The sequence below is a fragment of the Archocentrus centrarchus genome, chromosome 15 (assembly GCF_007364275.1).
Source record: "Archocentrus centrarchus isolate MPI-CPG fArcCen1 chromosome 15, fArcCen1, whole genome shotgun sequence".
In the NCBI taxonomy this organism is placed as follows: Eukaryota; Metazoa; Chordata; class Actinopteri; order Cichliformes; family Cichlidae; genus Archocentrus; species Archocentrus centrarchus.
In genome coordinates, this window is record NC_044360.1 from 17,965,308 (window position 1) to 17,989,755 (window position 24,448).

At 41.2% G+C, this 24,448-nt stretch overlaps 1 protein-coding gene across 3 annotated transcripts in view; it reads right to left on the reverse strand.

The window, feature by feature from the left end:
• Positions 1–24,340, reverse strand: part of LOC115793631 (canalicular multispecific organic anion transporter 1-like) — a 50,654-nt gene extending 26,314 nt beyond the window's left edge. For all 3 annotated transcript variants that reach the window (XM_030748677.1, XM_030748678.1, XM_030748676.1), the window contains exons 1-9: positions 24,245–24,340; positions 23,446–23,622; positions 2,442–2,582; positions 2,209–2,346; positions 1,907–2,029; positions 1,743–1,798; positions 1,407–1,662; positions 1,059–1,243; positions 399–576 (exon numbers count right to left, since the gene is read on the reverse strand). In XM_030748677.1, coding sequence (XP_030604537.1) covers positions 399–576; positions 1,059–1,243; positions 1,407–1,662; positions 1,743–1,798; positions 1,907–2,029; positions 2,209–2,346; positions 2,442–2,582; positions 23,446–23,622; positions 24,245–24,289 — 1,299 coding nt within the window. In that variant the 5' untranslated portion in view covers positions 24,290–24,340. The remainder of the gene's footprint in view (positions 1–398; positions 577–1,058; positions 1,244–1,406; positions 1,663–1,742; positions 1,799–1,906; positions 2,030–2,208; positions 2,347–2,441; positions 2,583–23,445; positions 23,623–24,244) is intronic.
• Between the last annotated feature and the right edge of the window lie 108 nt (positions 24,341–24,448).

A 24,448-nucleotide genomic window follows, 5' to 3' on the forward strand; every position in this document is an offset into this window, starting at 1 on the left:
GAAGAAAGAAGAAAAGACATAAGGCTGATTTTTATTTCATACTCTATGTGTTTTTGTAAACGAGCAAAGCAGCAGGTGGATCGTGGAGGTTCTTTTTTCTTTTAACTAGCTGGTTATCCCTGTGCAGTCTAAGTCATCATAGGTGACAGTCCTAAGCCTAGCCCAAACCTACATTTTGGAGAACGCAAAACTGATTTTTTTTTCTTTGGAAAAAATGTAAATAGTTTTTGACATTTGTCAGTTAGAATGATTATTTTCTTTGTTTCCTGATTCCTGAACAATTTAGTAAAAACAAAAATTAAACATTCTGATTGCCTAGGTTTATGGTTATGGTTAGGGATAGGGTCAGGGTCATCACCAGTTATGATTTAGAATGCATACCTTTACCCTACCTTTACCTTTTTGTACACAGCAGCCATAAGTGCAGTGCGAACCTTCATTCCCAACACAAAGCAGCGCTGGAAATACTGTTGCAGGAACAGAGACTGCAGAAGGGCCACTACCAGCAGCAACACTGCATACAAATACCCTTCCCAGGCATATTTGGATTTGTCCTGAGTGAAGGAGATCATCAGTCTAGGAAAAAAAAAGAAAGAAAACATGATGTAGCACCTCAACACATGCTACCACCTGCCCAGTATCTAGCTAGAGTATTTTACCTTTTCCTTATTCCCTGCTTCCTCTTTAGCACTTATCTAACAAATTTCTGTTTCCATTCAGGCATTTGTGTTATCAGTTGTTTAAACTGATCAGTGACTAGTCAATAGTTAACTCAAAGGCTTTAACAAGGTCATAACATGTGGATTTTAAAAACTGTCAAGGACAACCAAAACTGCTTTAAAAAATGTTTACACAGACTTTGGAATACTGCTGCATCTGTGAGAGAAATTTATATAAATTGTCTAAACTGCTTCAGCTCCTAGCAGAACACAGCTGAGTGGCTGAACAAATGGTTTAAAGTCAAGCTACATTGTGGCTGATTAAACACAAACAACTACATTGTTCTTCTGTTATATCTGTTGTTTTGATTCTGTAATATTCTGCAATACCTTACTCACTTAAGGAGTTGAGGACTGACAAAAGGTAGGACATCTTGCATTAGTTTGAAAACGGCAGATTCAATCAGAAGCCATTTAAAGGTCTTGTAAATGGTGGTAATCAGCCATGAATTCGGATAGTTTTCTTCCTCCTCCTTTTTGTCCTTTTTCTTTTTCTTTTCACCTTCTTTCTTCCCCCTTTCCTCCTAAAGGAACATATTGTTTGAGCACAGTTGAGCGAGATTTATTCAACAGCAACATAATATGTGGGATACCTGAAAATCTATCAGTGGTGTTACTGAAATACATTTGGAGTGCAGCAAAATATACTGTATGTGTGTGGAGGTGTTTTTGTTACAATGCTCTCACCATCATAAGTACATCCTGACTCACACCTTTCCCCAGACCGCTGGAAGGTCCATTTTGATATGGGTCTTCGTGGCCATTGTCTCTGTTTTTTGCTGGTTTCTTCTTCAACTTGTTCTGGAAGCGGACCCTAGCTGCAGCCAACTCAGGCTTCATGAAATGCTGGAAACGCTCGCTGATGAAAGCAGTGCTATCTTTATCATTTAGATCCCACATGTCCTCCTGAACCAGAGGTTGTTTGTAGCCTTTCACCACCATACTGCAAAAACAAGGAGAACTGTGAAGGCATGGAGAACACATATAGATGTTTGATTCCTCTTACAGTGACCTTGATCTTACCTGTTTAACCAGTTGAATGTGATTCTGCTCAAAAATGGTGCACCTGCTTCAGGATTCTGTGAAATAAAACAAGGTTAAATGTCCAGTGTATCATATTTACTCCATGATTATGAACATTACCCTATGAAAACAAACAAACAAACCAAATAACAAATAAAGGATACCTTTTTCACAAGGTCCTTAGCTTCTGGGGGGATATCGGCCACACCAGAAAGAACCAGTGCAATCAATTGAAGACCAAAAGAAATGTAGAAAAGGCAGAAACGTGGGACATCACTGACCTCCCCCTAATCGCCAAAGATGAGAGAAAGATAAACATTAAAGAGTGAGGAAGATGAAAGTGTGTTACTGCAAAATACAGAGAGCTAAAAAGGCCTCACAGGCACAGTGCAATCACTGTGCCTGAGTAAGTCTACTATTTGCCTTCTAGTGTAATTCTAAGTTGATTAAATGTCTTCACTCGTACCAGTCTGAGTGCCTCTCGTAGGAGGGTCTGGAAAGGAAAGACATTGCACAGTACAAGGAGTAACCAGAAGAGGAAAAGACAGGCAGAGTCTATTGCTCTTTCCCGTCTCACTCCTTCCTGGCACAGCAGGACCAGGATCTAACAAAGAAGACATATCAGAACATGAAAACATATCCTTTCACATTTATTGGCAGAGCAAATAAATACATTAATACAAAGCCTGCTATAATTACCCATGTGACTGCAAACAAGACTGGATTTGCATAGTATACACCAGCATTTTTTGAAGATCGCTCAGTGTTTGGACCATAATCTTCTCCTAGTGTGACTCCTAGGCCTGCTATGGCCGTCAGGAACAACAGAGACACCACAAGCTGAGGCAAGAAAGCACAGACAAGAAGGGACAATAAATCACAGACAAGACAGGACAATAAATCACAGTACTCCACGCAAAAATATGTTTATAATTTTTAACCAGTACTGTGTATTTCAAACTGAGTTCAAATGTACAGTGCTGGAATGACACACCTCTTTACTTTTTTGTTGTGAATACCACAACCTTTTCATGGCAGAAGATTGCATACACAGTATATGTAGTTTTAATAAACTCACAGATAGACCAAGTCTCTTGGTGTTTTTGACCTTATTACAGAATTTCCACTAATTGTGTTTGAGATTCATTGTATAAAACAATATACACACACCATTCCTTTCATTCACCTTCTAAAAAAGAACTTAAAATGTGAACCGAAAAAGTTTTGTCTTTTTTCAGAATTATGGTCCAGAATGCAATTTGCAGGTATGAACACATCTTCGTCAAAACAGTGTAAAAATGGTAAAATTACTACAGCTGTGTGGAAATGGCAGAAGAAACAAGCAAACAGAAATTGTCTGTATTTAAAATGCATAAGATTTGTGTATTTTTACGAGATCTTAAATTAAAACAAATTTGTAGCTTTAAAGTCACATGAAATCTTGTGGATTTTTGTGGATTTTCTTCTATTAAATAAAATGCGTGTGTATGTGTAACAATAAGGAAATGACCTAATAATAACGACAAATACTCTTGTATTTGAAAATGCTGTTATCCCAATTACAACTCTGATCAAATGACTGATCAGATGTGATTCCACATAAAATGGTGTATTTAATTGATATGGACATTGAAATATTTGCGCTTAATAAAATATTAGCTTTGTGTGATAATGTCATAATACTCTAATAGTATAATACTGCACAGCGGCGGAGCTTCTGGGGGGGCTGGGAGGACGGCACGCCCCCGGCCTGGGCCTAGAGGTGACCCGGATGGGAGAGAGGATAGGATTTCAGGTGGCCAGGACTCACGTCCAAGGAGAGCTGGAGAAGGTGGGCCCTCTCCTGAGTGCATCCAGATGAGCACGGTATATGGCCAAAGGTATAGACTACTTTACATCACGCGTCATTCCTGTTTTACACGGGGGTTTTAAAGGTTGCCACAGTCAGGACTGAGTCATGGTTGCTAAAAACTTTAAAAAGACCGACTGACTTTAGTGATGTAGTAGGTGTAAAATATTGAATAAAATGTTGTGCTGAATGACTGGCTTTATTTTCACTCTTACATTTAACTTTATGACACGCAAATTTTCAAGTGGATGGCTGATATTTTCTCCAAGTGTGTTTTGGGTAAAACTTGTCACCAACCTTCCACCAAGGTCATCATCAGTCACGTGGCAACAGATTGTAAACTAAGTGGAGCATTTTTATGGACTTGTCAGGTTTAGGCTGTGGCCAGTGTGGCAGAGGACCCCAATGCAGGACTCAGACGCCCAGGTTAGCAATGACTAGACGCTTTAATCCAAAAAATACTAGAACGTAGCATACACATGAACATGAACGTGGCATAAAGCCCACAGCAGGGAAAAACCAACGATTAACTGACAACGCGACAAGGAACTAAACACAGAGACCTTAAATACACAAAGGGATAACGAGGGAAAAGGAAACAGGTGACAACACAGGTGAACGAAATACACTAAGGAGACAAGGGGAAGTAAACCTAAACACAAAGCACAAGGAACACAAAAAATTGTCAAAATAAAACAGGAAGTGACCTAACCAAATACATCCAGACTTAACACAGGGAGAGTGACACACAGAGCTAAGGGAAAGGGAACCTAAACCCAAAAGGGCCAAGACTTAAACACACAGGAGCACAGGGAAAACCAGAACATGGAAAACTAAACAGAAAACAAAGACACACTAAAATTCCAAAAATCCCAAACAACCAGAAAACAGAACTCCACAAAAACTCAAAACACTGAACCACTGACCCAGGATCATGATAGGACTAAGCTAACATGAGTGGCACTTCAAAACATTCACATTCCCGCTGTTGCGGGCATGTGTGTGTTGTAAAATGATGTTATGATGAGCTTTACTATTTGGGTATAAAGGGCCCGGTCACTTGCCCTCCCCCCGGCCCGGCTCTGATTTGTTCCGCTAGTGATACAGCATTACTACATGTAAAACATGTAAAAACATTTAAAACATTTTGAAATAAAATAAAATCTACTGCTGCTCTAAGTCCACTTCATCACTTTATATAATTTTTCACTTACTTAAAGCTACACTGAATGGCATAAATTACAGAATGAACAGATTTATTTTTGCAATGGCAATTCTTAAGCAATTAGGACACACTTACTTTCTGTGCAGAGCTGATAAAAACTACTTTTAGTGACAGCACTTATTTGTTTTTCCATTTTAAAACAGTCATCAAAACATAGTGCTACATCAAGTAATGGAATAGTGTTTCTGGGGCAGTCCAAAGTGATGCCAAGCTTAAAGCTGGGATCTTTGATGGACCCCAAGTCCGTGAGCTTATTAGAGACAAAGATTTTTCATCTAAGCTGAGACCCCTTGCACTAAGAGCATGGGAATCACTTGTTCAGGTGGTACAGAATTTCTTGGGCAACCACAAAGCCACAAACTTTAAAGAACTAGTTGATGACATGCTCATATCATTTAAACACATGGGCTGCAGAATGTCACTGATTCACTTCCTTCACTCTCATCTTCACTTCTTTCCACCCAATTTGGGTGATGTGATCACACTTTTGAACTGTTTAGGCAGACTAATTGTGGACTGTATGGCCCAGTTTCCCGTATAGGGATTATGTCTAATCCTGGATTTAATACATTTTCCTATTGTGGTCTTCATTGACTTTTTCCTTTTATTCTAGGACCATGCTTAATCCATGACTGGGAAACCGGCTGTATCAGTTTAAGATTCCTGATATGATTGATTTTGGTATCTGTGGGGTTTTTTTTAAGATATTTTTTTGGCCTTTTCATCTTTGATAGTTTTCCAGTGGAGCTAGACAGGAAAGTGGGAAGGAGAAATGGCGGAAGACATGCAGCAAATGGCGACAGGCCAGAACTCAAACATGCGCCAGCCACACAGCCTAACGGAATACATGGTCACCTGCTTACGCCCTGAGCTATCCTGGCACCCCATCTGTGTGTTTTTTCACCAATTGTATGTTCATGGTGTACTTTTCTAATAAAATCATTGACGTCGAGTTTGGTGATTGGCATTTAATCGCATAGTTACGTGACTCAAGATCCTGACATGCTAGAGAAAGGCTGTTTGCATATTTAGAATCAGCATACCCAAATTAGTAAAAATCAGCTGATCTTCCTCAGGTAGCAGACAAAAAGGTTTTTTTTTTTGTTGACCAGTGTGGTAGTAGTAATAGTTTAATAGTTAGCTGTTGAGTAAATCCACTATTACTTGTTATACAGATTTAGTGCAAAGCTGGAGTAAAGACGGTGTGTTATATTAATTAACAAACTAATGCTATAGAGCTTGAATTTGCCATACTTGCCTTGCAGATGCAATGTGTACAATTATGCCCACTGCTGATTGTGAATGGTCCTTTCTTCCCTCCATCAAAATTATTAGCTATTGTTGTTTTGGCAGCAATTTCAGAATGTTCTCACATCCACTGTGCTTATCCGACAATAAACACACAGATGGACCTTGTAAGGTCCATTTGTTCTCCTTCACCAGTTCAAGATATAAAAGGTCCCTTTTCCTCCAACAATTTTTTACTTTGTTGCTGGATATTTGATAAAATACTCCACCTTCTCTTCCAAAAGGTTGAAAACTCCACACTGTCCCCTTATAAGTGTCCCGGATCCACAATGCTTTGCCATTTAAAAGCTGAGTTTGCACTGGAGAGTGCCCACCATACACCTGCTGTTTCTGTTAAAAACTAAAATGCAAAAGTCACTTCTTACTGATATTTTTATATTACAAAAAACAAATTAATTACAAAAAATATTATGTAAAATGTTATTAAATGATTTGCATTTTTAATGCAAACCTGTAATTTAACAGGCATTTAACATTTATTGTTCAAACTCATTAAATTTGTGGATATCTGAAGAATAATAAAATATTCATTTCTATTTTTAATACTTGTCATGGTCCTGGGTCAAGGACCCAGTGATTTTTGTTTGTTTGTTTGAATATTCAGATTCTGTTTTGATTCTTAGTTTATTTATCTGAGTTCTGTTCTGTGTTATGGTTTTTGTATTTAGTTCCTGTCTCCCTGTGTTCCCGCTGTGTGCCTGACTCATTGATGTTTCTGTCTGGTGTCTTAGTTTTTTAGTCCTGTCTCTGTATTTAGTCATTCCCTGTTTAACTTTGTTAACTTCAGTCTCGTCTTTTTCCCCAGTGTCCAATCTCCTTGATTACCTTGTATGTGTTTATATACTGTCTGCGTTTCCCTTTGTTCCTCATCAGTGGTTCCCATGCTGTGTTTTCCTGTGTCCCGTGTTTCTGAGTTTCGTCCCTTAGTTTGTATATTTTGGCTCATGACCAGCCCAGTATATTCCATGTTTTCCCTGAGTTTACCAGCTGAGTAAAGAATAAAGCTAAATGTTGAGTTTTGAGTTCAGTCTTGTCTCGTGAGTCGTGCACTGGGGTCCTATCCTGTCTGCCACACAGCAGTTCATGACACTACTCTTCTGTAATGTTACACTATCTGTAAAATTACAATAATTATATCTTTTTAACAATTTCCTAATACTTGAGGATGTTCAATACTCAAATAAAAATTCAGTTTTTCTTTAACCACTGTAGTTTATGGTGGCAAAATTGTAGTTTCATGATGTGGTTGAAGAAATCCTTCGCCGACAGTCTTAATGTATAACATAAAGTTTATTTACAAAAAGACAATGTCAAAACAGGCGCTTTCCTTTGCGACCTGGGAGAGGGTATGTCTCTAATTGCCCTAGCTCCCAGAACATAAGAAGAGACAAAGGTTATATAGTGTAGTGTTGGCAACCCCCACATCCTGCCTTCCATACATGGTTAAGAAACAAACTTCAGCCTCCTAACCTACAGCTAAACATATGGTCATTCCTTATATGGCATGCCAGAGAGCTACAAGGACATTCTATGCATTCCTTCTGGCTTGAGGCCAGACCTTAAAGCTCAGGTTACCCTTCTGCACAAACAATAAAGGCCTAAAAGAAAGAGACCATATATGCATACACATAGAAAGTTTAACAGAACAATACAGACACTACATAAAGTATTTTCTGAATAACCAGGTATAGCTTATTTCCTGCATGTATGTGAGGTCATTCCTTTTTTAGAGAGAGCAACAAGAGATTACACTCTCATACCATTCACTCCTAAAGCAGCCCTGACTCAAGGCCTTAATCCTAAAGAAGAAAACCTAAACATAAATGCAATTTAACACACAATTTAACACACTGATCGATCAGACACCACATATTTCCCCCCTTTGAGACTTCCAACTAAGTCTCAAAAGACAAAGACATCTATTATTACTCCAAACAACAGTTTCTCCCATAACATAACTTTAACAAATACTTTTTCTGATTTCCTGTGAGGTGTGGGAGCAAAAACCCCTACTTCTGGCACCTCAGAGGAACTCAAAAAGAAAAAAGTGATTGTCATGTGACCATTTAGCAAATACACAAGAAAGCCTCAGTAAATAAAATCAAAAAAGTGTCCATTAGATCAGCTGGTCGACCCATCGGACCTCTCTATGGACCTCTTCCCTGCCTATCCATTTCTCTCCCTAGAATCGAGCAAAAGAACAAAACATCTGAGGTTCCAATGTACTTACCAAATGACAGACATCCTTCTTAAATTGATTTAACCAAACATGTTATGCATACATGAAAAACTGTCACAAGTTCTGCTATTGTGTTACTGTAATGAACATACAATGAAGCAATATTTTATTATCATATAAATTCAGCCAAACATTTGAATATCAACTGTAGTTCTCCAACAGCTTTGGCTCCTTCATGTGGTATCCATACTGTGTTGATTCAAAGCATCTCAGTCCTTTTTATTGTCCATACATATGAACCCCTCATCTCAGCGGGTTCCTGAACACCTTTTCTGAAAGACACAATAAACACTGAACAGTATCTTCTGTAAAAACCACAAATAACATTAAAACATCAAATGTTAATTCATTAATTTTTCTTTTTATTTTAGATAAATGTAAAATTTCCTATTTCCCATTTTTGCATTTCCAATTTATCTTATTTTCTCTCATTTCCCCCCTTGGAAGCATCACATCACTATATAAGACATAAACAAACAAACAAAGAAAAAGTAACAATGGTTAGTAAGAGTTAATTAACTAACAACTACTAATAAAAACAGATGTGAAGATTATAATAAAACTCAACATAAAAGATCTAATAGGAGTACACATCAAAGTGAGTATCACCACATCCATCATCCAAGTCAGTTGTTCGCATGCTGACAAATCTTAGCACAATTTTTCAAAACTCCATTCATTCTTCCACAAATTAGATGATAAACATCACCAAGGCACTATTTAATTCCCAATTTTTCCCAATTTTTCACGATCACTTTTACAGTCTTATCCACAAACTCTCTTCCATCTTTTCCAATCTTAAAATCCCCATCTGCTTTTCACTTCTCTGGACAGAAATTCAGCAACAAATTACCCTTTTACTAATGCATAATCAGCACTCAATTTATCCTTCACCATCTTTTGGTTTTGGCAAGTTTTTGGCTAAATTAGCTATGACGCACCTCACTTAAGTGACATCTTCTTGCTCCAAAAGCCAACAATAGTCTCTAATTCTGGACATAGTCAATGTATATTTATCATAGCTCAGCAATTTCTGCAACTATCATTAGATAAAATTTTCACTGGGTAACCCCTCATGACCAATAATGCTTCGTCATGCATCAATGAATCCCCACTAGGACTCTATAGCATAGTGGTAGTCTCTGCTCCACTTTTGAATAAGCACTAGAATAATAAACATATTGGGAATTTGTCCCTATTCCAATTGTCTGACAAAGAACTCCACACGCATATTTACCCGCAGAGGCAAACACTCAAAAAGTTCTTAAAATAGTCTGGAAGCACCAATGCTGGAGCTTCTTGCAGCCTCTGTTTAATTGCTTCAAAGGCCAAAATGCCATCTTGCATCCAAGAAAGATTACAATGATGTTGCTTCAATCCATGCTGACAAACAGCCAACAATTCTCTGCTTCCAAGAGTTCTTCAGGTCGTAGCTTGCTTCCTCGCATATTGTCCTCACACACAGAGATGTGTAGCATCCACCTTTACTGTTGAATCTTTCTCTGGTCTTGATGCTACCAGCTGACATCTCTCGCTCCGATTCTCTGGGCATCCCTAAAATCCTTGTTCCTTTCCCATGAAAGGGTTTGCCGGGCCTCTGGATCCACTTGGTCGGCCTCTAACTCCTCTGGATCTGTTGCAATTACGAGCAAAATGACCAAATTGTCCACAGTTGTAACATCCCTCTGAAAACTGTTGCAAATTTAAATTAAAACTTCTTCCTCTTCCTCTTCCAAATGTTCTTTGTCCTCTGATTCTCCAGGACTGCACTCGATTATACACTGACTGAGGGTAAGAGGTCACTGGAATCACCAATGATGGCTGCAACAGTTGAGGTTCAGCCTGATTGGGCTGCATTTGTATTGCTGGTTGATCTGACGGCTGCTGGCTCTGCATGACCACAGCTTGCTTCTCCTCTTTTCTCTTACTCTCTCCCAGTTTTATCTGGTTGAGCTTTCTGAGAGTCTCTTGATCCTGTTGTTTTTCCATCCTTCTGTTCCTAACCTTCAAGGTTGATGTCTTCTTTTTACTTTTAGAACTTGGAACCAGTTTTGTAGTGGTCTCAGCTTGTCCCACTTCAATTACTCCATCGTTGTCATCCTTAATGTGGTAATTGCCATCTTGATTAAGTACTGGTAATTGTAAGCAGACGTCTTCAAACTCCACTTTCTGTTCGTATGGAGGTAGGTTTTGTACTGGAATCAGTTGTGAGAACGGCAGATTAATTTCAGCCATCAGTTTCTGCGTTGATTTTGTATTTTCCTCAATTTCTTTCAAGCTTTTTTCTCTTTCTTCTTTTGTAGCTTGTATCAACTTCTGTCCTTCGATGTCAAACAGCTGTAAGATGCTCAGTTCCACTTCTCTCTCCACTTTTCGTCGTTCTCCTTTCTTCCCCTTCTTTTGTTCCGCTTTGTATGTAGACACAAGCACCCTTATGGTTTGAATTACATCTGGATTAAAAGTTCCATCCTTAGGCCAGGGTTGATCAATATATGGCCATCGTCTTTGCAATTTTTCTGATGTCTTTGCAATGAGTAATTTAATTAATGGATTACTCCGTTGAACTACCTCTACTGGGGTAATTGCTCTCAAAACTGTGATATCATTGTCAGACATTTTAATGAATTCTCAAATTTCCCTTTTTTCCCAATGAATTAATTAACTTTCAAAGAACTTATTTTATTTCCAATTAATCAATGGTATTGCAATCAGACAATTTTATTTATCTGTTTATTTGTTTATCATTAGCAGTAATTGATCATTTCCTGAATCTTAAACCACTTATTTATTAGTCGCTCGGCAACAATCAGTAAACACTCAATTGCCAACACCAGAAGAAATACAAACGTTCTGACGCAAAAACTATTCAACCTACTATAACAATATAACTCAAATTTGTCCAAACCAGAATTAAGCTCAATATGCACCATAAGACACACTATTACTAACATCAACAAAGTATAAACCCCTTAAATGTGTCCAATCTTTTGCCAAATTGCCAGAGAATTGAAATCAAGCAGATGTTCTATATAAAATACCAAATTAGATATATCTTTAAAAGCAAAGTAAATATGTACTCATAAATGTTTAAAGAACATATCAGGAAGAGTTTGTGAATAAGAAAAACACTAGCCTTTCAAAGAGGTTGATCCACTGGCCTTCAGGCTCTGGCCAAATGTCTCCTCTAGCTCTGTCTATGTTGCCACTTCCCTTGTCTCTCATGCAGGGCAAAGAGAAAAGGCAACGATTAGTTCAGATATTAACATATAAAATCACACATATATATAATAATATCCATCCTCCACATAGCTTTGCAGTATAGCATCAACAGAGCAAGTTTATTACACTACCAAGCATCTTGGACGTGTAATCTCTCTTTAAAACCATTTCTTTAGAACCCACTTTATTTATTTCTCACTTTTTTCTCCTTTTTGAAGGAACTGTGGCACCTGGGTGTAGATAGAGGTAGAGAAATAGATGCCCCCCCATTTAATTTTTACTCTATAAAAAGGACACATTTGCTTGGGACAAATACTATTGCTCTTTTTGTTACTGTCAAATCATCTAAATGTGTGTTTTGGGTTGATATGTAGTTCCGCCAGCAGGGGGTGCTTGGTGCCTAACGCATTAGCAGCTGACGGCCAGAAGAAGAAGGCTAGTCAGTTGTAATGGCAGACTTTACAGCGAGTGCGCTCCGAGAGTAAACCTTTCTCTGTATTTCCACAGGTAAGCTGGTTGTAAACAACACTTAAATGATAGACAACAGTAGCAATAGATCATAAATGCCCAGTAGTGTCAAAGAGATCGAGCTAAAGAGTAGATCTTAAGGTTTGTGTCTGGTAGGATCAAATCGCCACACTGTTATTGTAGAATGGCGGATGCGCGTCCGTGGCGACCGCGGCGATTAATCAGACGAGGGTTTGTGTGTGAAAGCTAAAATGATGAGAGTAAACTGTCAAAGGAAGCAGATGTCTAGCACAGAAGCACGAGTGGCTGGCGAAGAGTATATTGGACAGAGTGAGTGTGTCAGGATAATGAGATGACATCAGAGCTAAGTGTAAAGCTAAGCTAAAGCACCAGGTGGGGGCTGTGTAGTAGTACAGACCCAGTTACTGAGTCGTGATTAAAGTCTATGGACTCTATATGCTTGTTATGTGTTTTAAAGCAAGGATTTATATTTTGTTTGTGTTTGCTAAAGTTTAACATGCCTGAAGTTTGTTTTAAGAAGAGTTAATACAATATAACAGTGTGTTTTGAGTTCTTAAAAGAATTTGTTTATGTGTAAAACTGTGGCTACAGATACACCAGTATGGTGATCAGAGAGACTGTCCAGAAGTAATATGGTTTGTGTTTAACAGTATTACTGTAACATGTTATGCATAAGAAGCTGACAGCAGAAGAAGAAGGCTAGTCAGTTGTAATGGCAGACTTTACAGCGAGTGCGCTCCGAGAGTAAACCTTTCTCTGTATTTCCACAGTGTCTGGAAAAAAATAAATATGTTGCACGGGATCTGACTAGGCCCATCATTTCCGTCTGTGCTACATATTTTGGCGAGCCAGCCAGGAGGTGGCGCTAGTGAGTCACAACACCACCAGCCGCCCCTCCTTCCCAAGAGACGAACCTCCCTCAATCAGTCAAAGATGGAAAAGGTGCAACCTCTGCGAGACCAAGTGAGTGCAGCTTTGTGGCAGCTGGAGAGAGAGCCTCTCGTGGACGTCTGCAGGCGATTGAAATGTTCCGGCTTAGACAGCGGAGGCCTTCCCAGCCAAACCAAGAGGACACTCATCAAGATGGCAGAAGGCGTGTTTGATGAGATTGAGGAAGCTCAAGAAGTGGATGAAGTGGAACAGTTCTACACAGACATAGCCACATACATCCAGAGTTTAAGTGGAAATGAGTGTCAGTCATCTGAGAAACCCCTATCAGAGGAGTCTGTGCCAAAGAAAGACCCTGAGAATGTCAGGTTGTGCGCCACTCCACTGAAGACTACAGATTCTCCACCCAAAACCCAGCCAGAGCCAACACGAACTCTGCAAGAGGTAACCTTGAGGAGGGAGTTTAAAATCTGTGGGCAGATTGGAGAGCAGGGACAGAGGGATAAATTATCCTATCTCAGCTTAGTCCGCCAAATTGAAATGGGGGTTGAGAGAGGACACTCAGAGGCTGAAGTAGTTGAAGCAGTAATCAGGGCTATTACCCCAGGAATGCCTCTAAGAGATATGCTGGAGATAAAGCGTGGGCTGACCCTCAGTAAAATGCTCACTATATTAAAGGGTCACTACAAGGTAGACAGTCCCACAGAACTTTACCATCAGCTCCTCAACATCTCCCAAGAGCCCAGAGAAACTGCCCTAAATTTTGTATTTCGTGCCATTGAGCTAAAAGATAAACTGTTATGGAAGGTAGCAAACGAAGAGACTGATGAACTGTACAGCAGAGCCACCATCCAGCGCAAGTTTCTACGTTCTATTGAAACCGGGTTGCTCAGTGATTCAATAAAGTATCAGTTACTTCCTCTTCTTCACAACATAAGCATAACAGATGAAGAACTGATAGAGAGAGTCAACGAAGCTTCAAAGTTGGAAGGTGAAAGACTTGAGAAACGTAAAAGGTCAACTGCAGCCAAGATTCCCAAGGTGCAAGAGCTCCAAACAGAATGCCAGGTCACTCCGACGTCCACTCAGAGCTCCACCGTGTCCAAAGATTCTCTTACTGCAGTGGCTGTGAAGACAGTTAAAGGGAAAGAGACTAAGTCGGACAGCCCGAACACACAGCAGATTATAGAAGAGCTGCACAAAGAAATGAAACAGATGTTTGCGGCTGCTCTGGAAACCAGTTCACGCCCTATGCAACCAAAACAGCGAGAGAGAGGCTGTAGAAAGTGCAGAGAAGAAGGAAAAGGAGAAAACTGTTCGCACTGTTTCAAATGTGGGCGAGAGGGCCACTACTCTCGTGGATGCCGAACACCAAGACAGCCGTCGGGAAACGGAGAGGGACTGCTGAGATGGGACCATCAGTAGTCCAAAACCACGTGTCCCAAAACAAACAGTCGAGACCAGCACCAGCCCCGAAGGAGACACCTAGTGCCTCATCAGCAGTAACTGAAGTTCACTACCTTCCCCCCCGACGTCAGTCACGTTTGGTGAGTCTGGTAGGAAGAAGATGCATGGTGAACTGTTTCATGGACAATCATTCAGTCAAAGCATTGTGGGATACAGGTGCACAGTCCAGCATAGTGAATGACACCTGGCGGCGAAACAATCTTCCCCACACAGTTATTCGGCCCATTTCAGAACTGTTAGAGGATGAGACGCTGACAGTTTTTGCCGCTAATGACACGCCCATCCCCTACATTGGCTGGATAGAAGTCAATTTCAGACTAGATAATGACTCTTCCCAAGTAAATAATCTACAAGTCCCGATATTAGTATCAAGTGACCCAGCTGTAGCCAGTGACCCCATCATTGGCTATAATGTTATAGAGGCTATTGTCAACAAGAAAGATGGAAGTACAAAAGATGGAAGGAAACAGCTTGCACACAAAGTGAGTAAAGCCTTTGAAATAACTGTGAAAACGGCACACAACATGGTCAAGCTGGTACAGAACAGCAGCAAAGATTCAGAGACTGGTGTGGTATGTACAGGAGTCAAGAGAGTGCCCTTACCAGCTAACCAAGTCACAGTAGTCTACCTGCGGGCACATGTTAGTCCACAAGCCAGAGGTCAACACATGCTCTTCTCACCAGATATGCCAGACCCACCACCCGAGGGCATAATTTATCATGAGGTACTTCTACAAATCCCAGAGAGAAAAGTGCCATATGTGCCCATCCCAGTGACTAACACAACAAGCCACACCACCTACTTGGAGAGCCGTAAGGTGATTGGACACCTCGAGCCAGTTAAGACAGTCTATGCAGCAACCGTGGAGACAAAGGTAAATGAACTGACACAAGAACCCAAAAGCAGTGCAGCGCTCAAGTCACCTGAGCCAGAGAACGTGTATGGAAACAGGCCAGAGTCATGGGACCCACCTGTTGATCTCCAGCACCTAAGTCCAGGTCAGCAGGCAGCGGTAAGAGAGGTGCTGAGAGAGGAATGTGAGGCTTTTGCATTTGATAGCGATGATGTGGGCCAGATACCATCTCTGAGGATGCACATCACCCTCCATGATCCAAGCCCAGTGCAAAAGACCTACATGTCTGTCCCAAAGCCCCTGCACAAAGAGGTGAAGGAGTATTTGCAAGACCTGCTTAACAAAGGCTGGATCACACCATCACGATCCCCCTACTCATCACCTGTGGTGTGTGTCCGGAAAAAGGATGGTAGTCTCCGCCTCTGCTGTGACTTCAGAGAGCTCAATCGCAAGTCAGTTCCAGACCGCCACCCGATACCCAGGATTCAGGACATGTTGGATGCGCTGGGTGGGAGCTCATGGTTCTCAGTTTTGGACCAAGGAAAGGCGTACCACCAGGGTTTCCTGGATGAGGAAAGCCGCCCGTTGACAGCCTTCATCACACCCTGGGGGCTTTATGAATGGGTGCGCATCCCTTTTGGGCTGAGCTCCGCACCTGCAGAGTTCCAGAGGAGCATGGAACATTGTTTGGCTGGCCTCAGAGACACTATCTGCCTCCCATACCTGGACGACAATCTTGTGCACAGCGATAGTTTCGAGAACCACCTAGAGCACATCCGCCTTGTCCTCCAGCGGTACAAGGAGCATGGTGTTAAGTTGACCCCGAAGAAGTGTGAACTGTTTAAGTCAAGTGTAAAGTTTCTGGGTCGGTTGGTAACAGGAGAAGGCTATACCATGGACCCAGCGGAGTTGGCTCCAGTAAGGGCTCTAAAGGAGAAGACACCTGCCACTGTTGGAGAAGTACGTCAGATGCTTGGTTTTCTGTCTTATTATAGACCCTTCATCCCCAACTTCTCTCGTGTGGCCCAGCCACTGTACAGCCTGCTTAGTCCGCCAGCCCCTGAAACCAACTCTACAGCCTCACCAGCAGATAAGCACAAAGGAGGAGAGAAGAAAAATAGAGGCCACTTACCTTCACGCACACCTGTCCAGTGGACCAGCTCCCACCAGGAAATACTGAGTCAGCTTGTAGACGCTCTTACACGGCCTCCTGTCCTCGGATACCCTGATTTCACCCAGCCCTTCGTGTTACACTGTGATGCTTCACAAGTTGGTTTGGGTGCTGTGTTATACCAGCGACAGGAAGGAAAAATGAGAGTGATAGGCTATGGCTCCCGCACCCTAAGTCCAGCAGAGAAAAAGTACCACCTGCACTCTGGCAAATTGGAGTTTTTGGCGCTGAAGTGGGCCATTTGTGAACGTTTCCGGGATTACTTGTATCATGCCCCATCCTTTGTGGTATACACAGACAACAACCCGCTGACGTATGTGCTCACTACTGCAAAACTCAATGCCACAGGCCACAGATGGGTTGCAGAGTTGGCTGATTATAACTTCACCATACGTTATCGTCCAGGCAAGACCAACACCGATGCAGATGGGCTGTCGCGGATGCCGCTGGACATAGACGACTACATGAGTCACTGCACAGTGGAGGTCAGTCAAGAAGTATTAAGTGCATCCATAGAAGTGGTGGCAATAGAAAAGAACGACCCCTGCCAAGGCATTGGAGTCGTCCAGGCCAGTGCTCTTGAGCTGGTAAAAGACCAGAACAGCAATCAGCCTTTTACCCCAGAACAGATCCGCAGAGCACAACAGGAAGATGAAGTCCTGGCAAGAGTCCTCTGGTACAAGTCCCAGAACCAAAGACCGAGGAGAATTGAGGTGAAAGCAGAACCACCTGCTGTAGCTACACTACTTAAGCAGTGGTTAAAGCTTCAGGTAGACCGAGATGGCATTCTGCGCCGGTATACTTCTCGTCGAGAGCAGTTGCTGATCCCCAAATCTTATCGTCCATTGGTCTTTAAGGAACTGCACCAAGAGATGGGCCACTTAGGAGTGGAAAGGACATTAGACCTCATTCGAGAAAGGTTCTACTGGCCTCAGATGAGTAAAGACGTGGAACACTTTGTCACCAAAGAATGCGAATGCCTCAAGAAGAAGAAGCCGAGTAAGCAGACCCGTGCACCTCTGACACCGATCCATACTACCTACCCATTCCAGCTTGTGTCTATAGACTTCCTGCACCTGGAAAAGTGCAAGAACGGATATGAGTACATATTGGTCATCATGGATCACTTCACGAGGTTTGCCCAGGCTTATGCTACAAAGAACAAGGCAGCTAAAACAGTCGCTGACAAGCTCTTCAACGACTTTGCGCTCAAGTTTGGTTTCCCAACCAAATTGCATCACGACTTGGGCAAAGAGTTTGACAACAAGCTGATGGCAAGGTTAAAGGAACTGTCTGGCATCCAGGGCTCACACACGACACCCTACCATCCACAGGGTAACGGTCAAGTGGAAAGATTCAACCGAACCCTATTGTCCATGCTACGTACCCTGGAGGACAAGGAAAAAGATGATTGGAAAGAGTCGCTAGCGAAAGTTGTACATGCGTACAATTGTACAAAGAGCGAGGCAACAGGCTACGCACCCTATCACCTGATCTTCGGACGTTCACCACGCTTGCCCATTGATCTGCTGTTTAGTCTAAAGAAGGATGAAAGTCATCTTGATTATGATGACTATGTGGACTGCTGGAAGAAGAGAATGCAGGAGGCATATGCAATTGCTGCCAGGACTGCTAATAAAGAGGCAGCTCGAGGAAAGGCCTATTATGACAAGAAAGTTCAAGGGAGAGATCTTCAACCCGGTGATAGAGTGCTCCTCCGGAACCTCACTCCTAGGGGTGGCCCAGGGAAGATCCAGTCCTACTGGGAGAACCACGTCTACAAAGTGAAGGAGAGGAAAGCTGATGACAATCCTGTCTACCAGATCAGTCCTGAAAACGGTAAAGGAAGAGATAAGGTAGTGCACAGGAACCTCCTGCTCCTGTGTGACTTCCTTCCCCTTGAAACAACGCCAGCGAAGACTGTTCATCTGCAGAGAGACTCTCAGACTGTTACAAGGAGAAGGTCACCACCAGCACATGGACCACAGCAGCAGCCAGAGGACAGCGACACTTCAGATGACGACTACAGTGGTACCTATCAGGGGTACCTCAGACCCGCTCCAGGGAGAACACAGAGGCACACTTCACTAAACCCCTTGGTGGAACCCTTCCAGCCTCAACGAAGTCATCAGGAAACAGCAGAGTTGCCACCGCAGAGTGACAAGGATGTATCCCTGCAGGTCGGAGTCCCTCAACAAAGTCGTCAGGAAGCAGAGGAGTTGCCACTGCAGAGTGACAAGGATGCATCCATGCAGATCGGAGTCCCTGAACCTGACCTTGACAGGTTGGGGAGTGGTGAGTCAGAGACAGATGTTCCAGCTGGAGTTGGAGGTGAGACAGAGACTGTAAGACAGCGGCCTCACCGGTCAAGACAACAGCCAACGATGCTGAGTTATGACACGTTAGGTCAGCCGACTTTGGTTCAAAGACACTGTAAGATAATTAAGACTCAGGCTATTGAGACAAGGGCCTTTTGGAGACCCTGGGCTGTTGGACTGTGTTAAAGACACTATTGACTTTGTGATTTGAACTGAAATGTCAGGAGACATTTAATTTTGTGGGGGAGAGTGTGGCACCTGGGTGTAGATAGAGGTAGAGAAATAGATGCCCCCCCATTTAATTTTTACTCTATAAAAAGGACACATTTGCTTGGGACAAATACTATTGCTCTTTTTGTTACTGTCAAATCATCTAAATGTGTGTTTTGGGTTGATATGTAGTTCCGCCAGCAGGGGGTGCTTGGTGCCTAACGCATTAGCAGCTGACGGCCAGAAGAAGAAGGCTAGTCAGTTGTAATGGCAGACTTTACAGCGAGTGCGCTCCGAGAGTAAACCTTTCTCTGTATTTCCACAGGTAAGCTGGTTGTAAACAACACTTAAATGATAGACAACAGTAGCAATAGATCATAAATGCCCAGTAGTGTCAAAGAGATCGAGCTAAAGAGTAGATCTTAAGGTTTGTGTCTGGTAGGATCAAATCGCCACACTGTTATTGTAGAATGGCGGATGCGCGTCCGTGGCGACCGCGGCGATTAATCAGACGAGTGTTTGTGTGTGAAAGCTAAAATGATGAGAGTAAACTGTCAAAGGAAGCAGATGTCTAGCACAGAAGCACGAGTGGCTGGCGAAGAGTATATTGGACAGAGTGAGTGTGTCAGGATAATGAGATGACATCAGAGCTAAGTGTAAAGCTAAGCTAAAGCACCAGGTGGGGGCTGTGTAGTAGTACAGACCCAGTTACTGAGTCGTGATTAAAGTCTATGGACTCTATATGCTTGTTATGTGTTTTAAAGCAAGGATTTATATTTTGTTTGTGTTTGCTAAAGTTTAACATGCCTGAAGTTTGTTTTAAGAAGAGTTAATACAATATAACAGTGTGTTTTGAGTTCTTAAAAGAATTTGTTTATGTGTAAAACTGTGGCTACAGATACACCAGTATGGTGATCAGAGAGACTGTCCAGAAGTAATATGGTTTGTGTTTAACAGTATTACTGTAACATGTTATGCATAAGAAGCTGACAGCAGAAGAAGAAGGCTAGTCAGTTGTAATGGCAGACTTTACAGCGAGTGCGCTCCGAGAGTAAACCTTTCTCTGTATTTCCACAGTGTCTGGAAAAAAATAAATATGTTGCACGGGATCTGACTAGGCCCATCATTTCCGTCTGTGCTACAGAACCATAAAACTAACAAAATCCTCTAAAAAGGAATCATGGAATTCTGTCATCAAAGACCTCTTACAGAAAGATGCACAAATTGTAAGAGCACCAAAACAAGATCATTAAGACATATTAACCTTAAACTGTTAACTATAAAGCCCTCAAAGAAGTGTCTGAATTTCTAACAATAGCAGGCAACTCATATGTTGTGTATTTTATCATTACCCATAATATAACATCTATAACCTCTATGTTTAATTACCAATCAGCAGCAACCGCATAAGGCAAGATGCCACACCCACACACACACACACACACACACAGAGATGTTCTCCAAGTGCAGGAGAAATAAAAAGGAAGGAGGGAGGGGGAACTCCTCCTCATAAACAAACAAAGGACAGGCTCAAATTCACACACACCTCCACAAAATGGTGAATCCACGCACACCCAAAAACCAAAATGGACGCTTGGCCAAAAATGTCCACAACCACATGTGGATGATTTACAACTCTAAGCAGACAGAGGCCTCACAGCTCTGTCTCTCCTCCTACTTAAATCCTGCACAACCACATGCTCTGTTTACAACAATGTATGTACCAGATTATCACTTTTTCACATTTTAACACCAATTGTCAACTCCTCTACTCCAACTATTCCATTTCACACAAACTTTTACTTCTCTTTAAAGCCAATAAAACTTAATTTGTTAATCACACACCACTCTGCTCTTCAGGGGTAAGGAGGGGCAAACACACACACACACACACACAGACATAAGAAGGAGGGGGGGTGAAAGGCTCCTTCTCACACATTTAATCCATCCATTCACATAAACATATGCCTACACACCCAGGTGATCTGCTCTCTACACAGACAAAAGCACACACTCACAGGCCGGCACACACACAACATAACGGTCAAACACATCTCATTTCACATAAACACATTTAGACTTTACAAAAGAGCCAGGAAAGTCAGGTCAAATTTTGTTATTCAAAAATAATAACCAATTTGACACACACACGTCTCGCTCAACATGAAACATAAACACACAGACTAGTCGACTTTTTCTTCTCTGCCACTAATGCCGCTTCTTCTTATCTGGTTCTAGGATGATAATTTATGCTACCTCTTAATGAAATGCAAAGTCAAATAGAAGGTTATATCATACACAACTCAGTGTCAATGAAAACTTTTCTACAGAACTTTTTACACTTCCAGTTTTCCTCCCAAAAAAAAAACTGACCTAAGAAAACAATTCTAATGTTTAAATAGGATTTAGGCCTACCTAAAGCAGCTCCATTATTGAAGGCTTAACCCTATTAAGCGGCTATTTCTTTTCTTATCTTTATTCTTATTTCTTTTCATTTTACTCTTATTTCTTCTCTTTTACACTTTTCTCTTTTACTCTTATTTCTTCTCTTTTACACTTTTCTCTTTTACTCTTATTTCTTCTCTTTTACACTTTTATCTCTTTTACTCTTATTTCTTCTCTTACAGGGGCTAGCTTTTACAATTTATTCTGAAGAAGAAAAGGACTTGTAAACCCAAATACTTGCTTTTAGTCTTAAGAATAAAACGAGGGAACTCTAAACCCAATTTCCCTGTCATTTGGGGGGCAGCTTTTACAATTAATCTTAAATCAAAGGACTTCAAAACCCCAATTGCTTACTTTTATGATTCAAAATTAATCGAGGGGCCTCGAAACCCTGCAATCCCTGGACTTTTAAGGGTTGGCAGCTTTTTGCGGCGTGTTCTGAGACATTGGTCTCTTTAACCTTTATATCCTAAACAGACCGCAAGGACCTCTAAACCTATTAAACCCCGAGGGTGGGCATTCTCAGTGAGGTGATCAATCTCACAGCCATCACCCTTGTCCTTTTTTTTCTTTTAATTCTTATTTTACTTCATTCTTTAACACTGTTTCTCTCCCTCTCTTTTTTTTTTTTTCTCAACCTCACAAATACTCAAAAATTTAAAACGAAGGATAACTACAACACACACAAAAACCCAAAAATCCTCCAACACAGGTGCTTTGCTGTGTGAGCTGGAATGAAACAAAAGCACACTCACTTCATAAAGAAGGCTCCTGGCCATGAGCTCCCCAGAAGCTGACCGCATGCTGTCGCCCACAATCAGTTCTCAGTTCCGTGACGCCAAAATGTAGTTTATGGTGGCAAAATTGTAGTTTCATGATGTGGTTGAAGAAATCCTTCGCCGACAGTCTTAATGTATAACATAAAGTTTATTTACAAAAAGACAATGTCAAAACAGGCGCTTTCCTTTGCGACCTGGGAGAGGGTATGTCTCTAATCGCCCTAGCTCCCAGAACATAAGAAGAGACAAAGGTTATATAGTGTAGTGTTGGCAACCCCCACATCCTGCCTTCCATACATGGTTAAGAAACAAACTTCAGCCTCCTAACCTACAGCTAAACATATGGTCATTCCTTATATGGCATGCCAGAAAGCTACAAGGACATTCTATGCATTCCTTCTGGCTTGAGGCCAGACCTTAAAGCTCAGGTTACCCTTCTGCACAAACAATAAAGGCCTAAAAGAAAGAGACCATATATGCATACACATAGAAAGTTTAACAGAACAATACAGACACTACATAAAGTATTTTCTGAATAACCAGGTATAGCTTATTTCCTGCATGTATGTGAGGTCATTCCTTTTTTAGAGAGAGCAACAAGAGATTACACTCTCATACCATTCACTCCTAAAGCAGCCCTGACTCAAGGCCTTAATCCTAAAGAAGAAAACCTAAACATAAATGCAGTTTAACACACAATTTAACACACAGATCGATCAGACACCACACCACTTTTGTTGTGAAAACTTTCATAATTGCACATTTCTGGTAATCAACAAATCTGTGTTACAGAAATTACTTTTTTATTGTTATTTTTCCATCTTTTACCATCATTTTCACTCAGTGCATCAAATTTTAGATATGTATTTACAGCATTAAACTAGAATGTAAAAGTTTTATCTTTTAAGTAAACATTACATATTTGTGAAATTATGTTCTGTTTATGTTCTGTGGAAATAGGAAATTCTCATAAAACAATTAAAAATCACATTTATTCGCAGGTACAGGTTTTTCATGTCATTTTACATTACACATGTTGATTCAGTCTATTTTTTTTTGTAATTTTACTCATATTTCACATATTTAAAAGTAACAGGAAAATTCTGTAAAATTTATAGGAAAACTTCTACTAAACTACATTTTTAACAGTGTAGTTAAACATTTGAAACTAGAAAACAGTCAGGTGACTTATAAAATTAAAAAACTGTATTTTTGATGTCTTAATCAGAGAGTGTTTCTTACCTGTTTGCAGATATAGAGCTTTGACAGGTGTTTTGTGTTTACTTTTGTCTTCCTAAAGAGAGACACGAGGTGCAAAGGGGCACAGAGCCACAGGAAGCCCAGAGGGATCCAGACAAGAACCGTCTGTTCCACACATACTGGGAGGTCTGGGTCTGGTCGCTGCAGATATGAAGCATTCTGAAGGGCACATACAAACAAACATGCATCACAAAGTCATGCTGCCCTCCTAGCCCTCCTAAAGCACATCTAATCAATCTCACAACATTATTAAACCACAGGGACAGGATTATATCCTAAGTCCCTGCTTTCTGCTCTATATTGATGTGTAATGTGCACATTACACTGGCACTACAGAAACAAATGCTCATGGAGGACAGGGATATGGAATAAAGGGAGCTGAATATTGAGGACTTTAATGTGTTATAAGAACAAAAGTCTTTGAGATCATGTAGAACATGTGCCGCTTTAAAGCTTTTGAAAAGTTTATAAAGATCTCTCAGCGTTTCAAGTCATCTTGAAACTGGTTTGCCCAACCAGTTATCAGGAGAAGCCAAGTTTCCTGTCACAGCAACATGTGTCTGACATGGTGTTATAAGATGTTATTGTGTCTATCTGCTGTAATTCTCAACTTTGCTTCTAGACAATTTATTGTCTAGGTTACTAATCATATTTGTTTGCATGAAGTTATTGAGTGTTTTTCTCTTTGAGAGGCTGAAAAACACTAGAGGCCACAGTGAATCAATTTACCTAAATCCTTCAAACTTCCAGCAGCGACTTTATTTCTGTCTGTTCAACTCACCCAAAAGATGGATCCACAGTACTCCTCCAGAGCTGCAGCACACATGGTCTACAGCTTCAGATGCCTCTCACCCTCTGCACCAGCACTGCCACGTTTGACTCAGATATTACTGTTTACCCTGGGCCCACCCACACTCCATGACAATTGGTGGATGTGGCTGTGAAGGACTTTGATCCATGAGGCTTTTAAGCAGAAAGACAATAT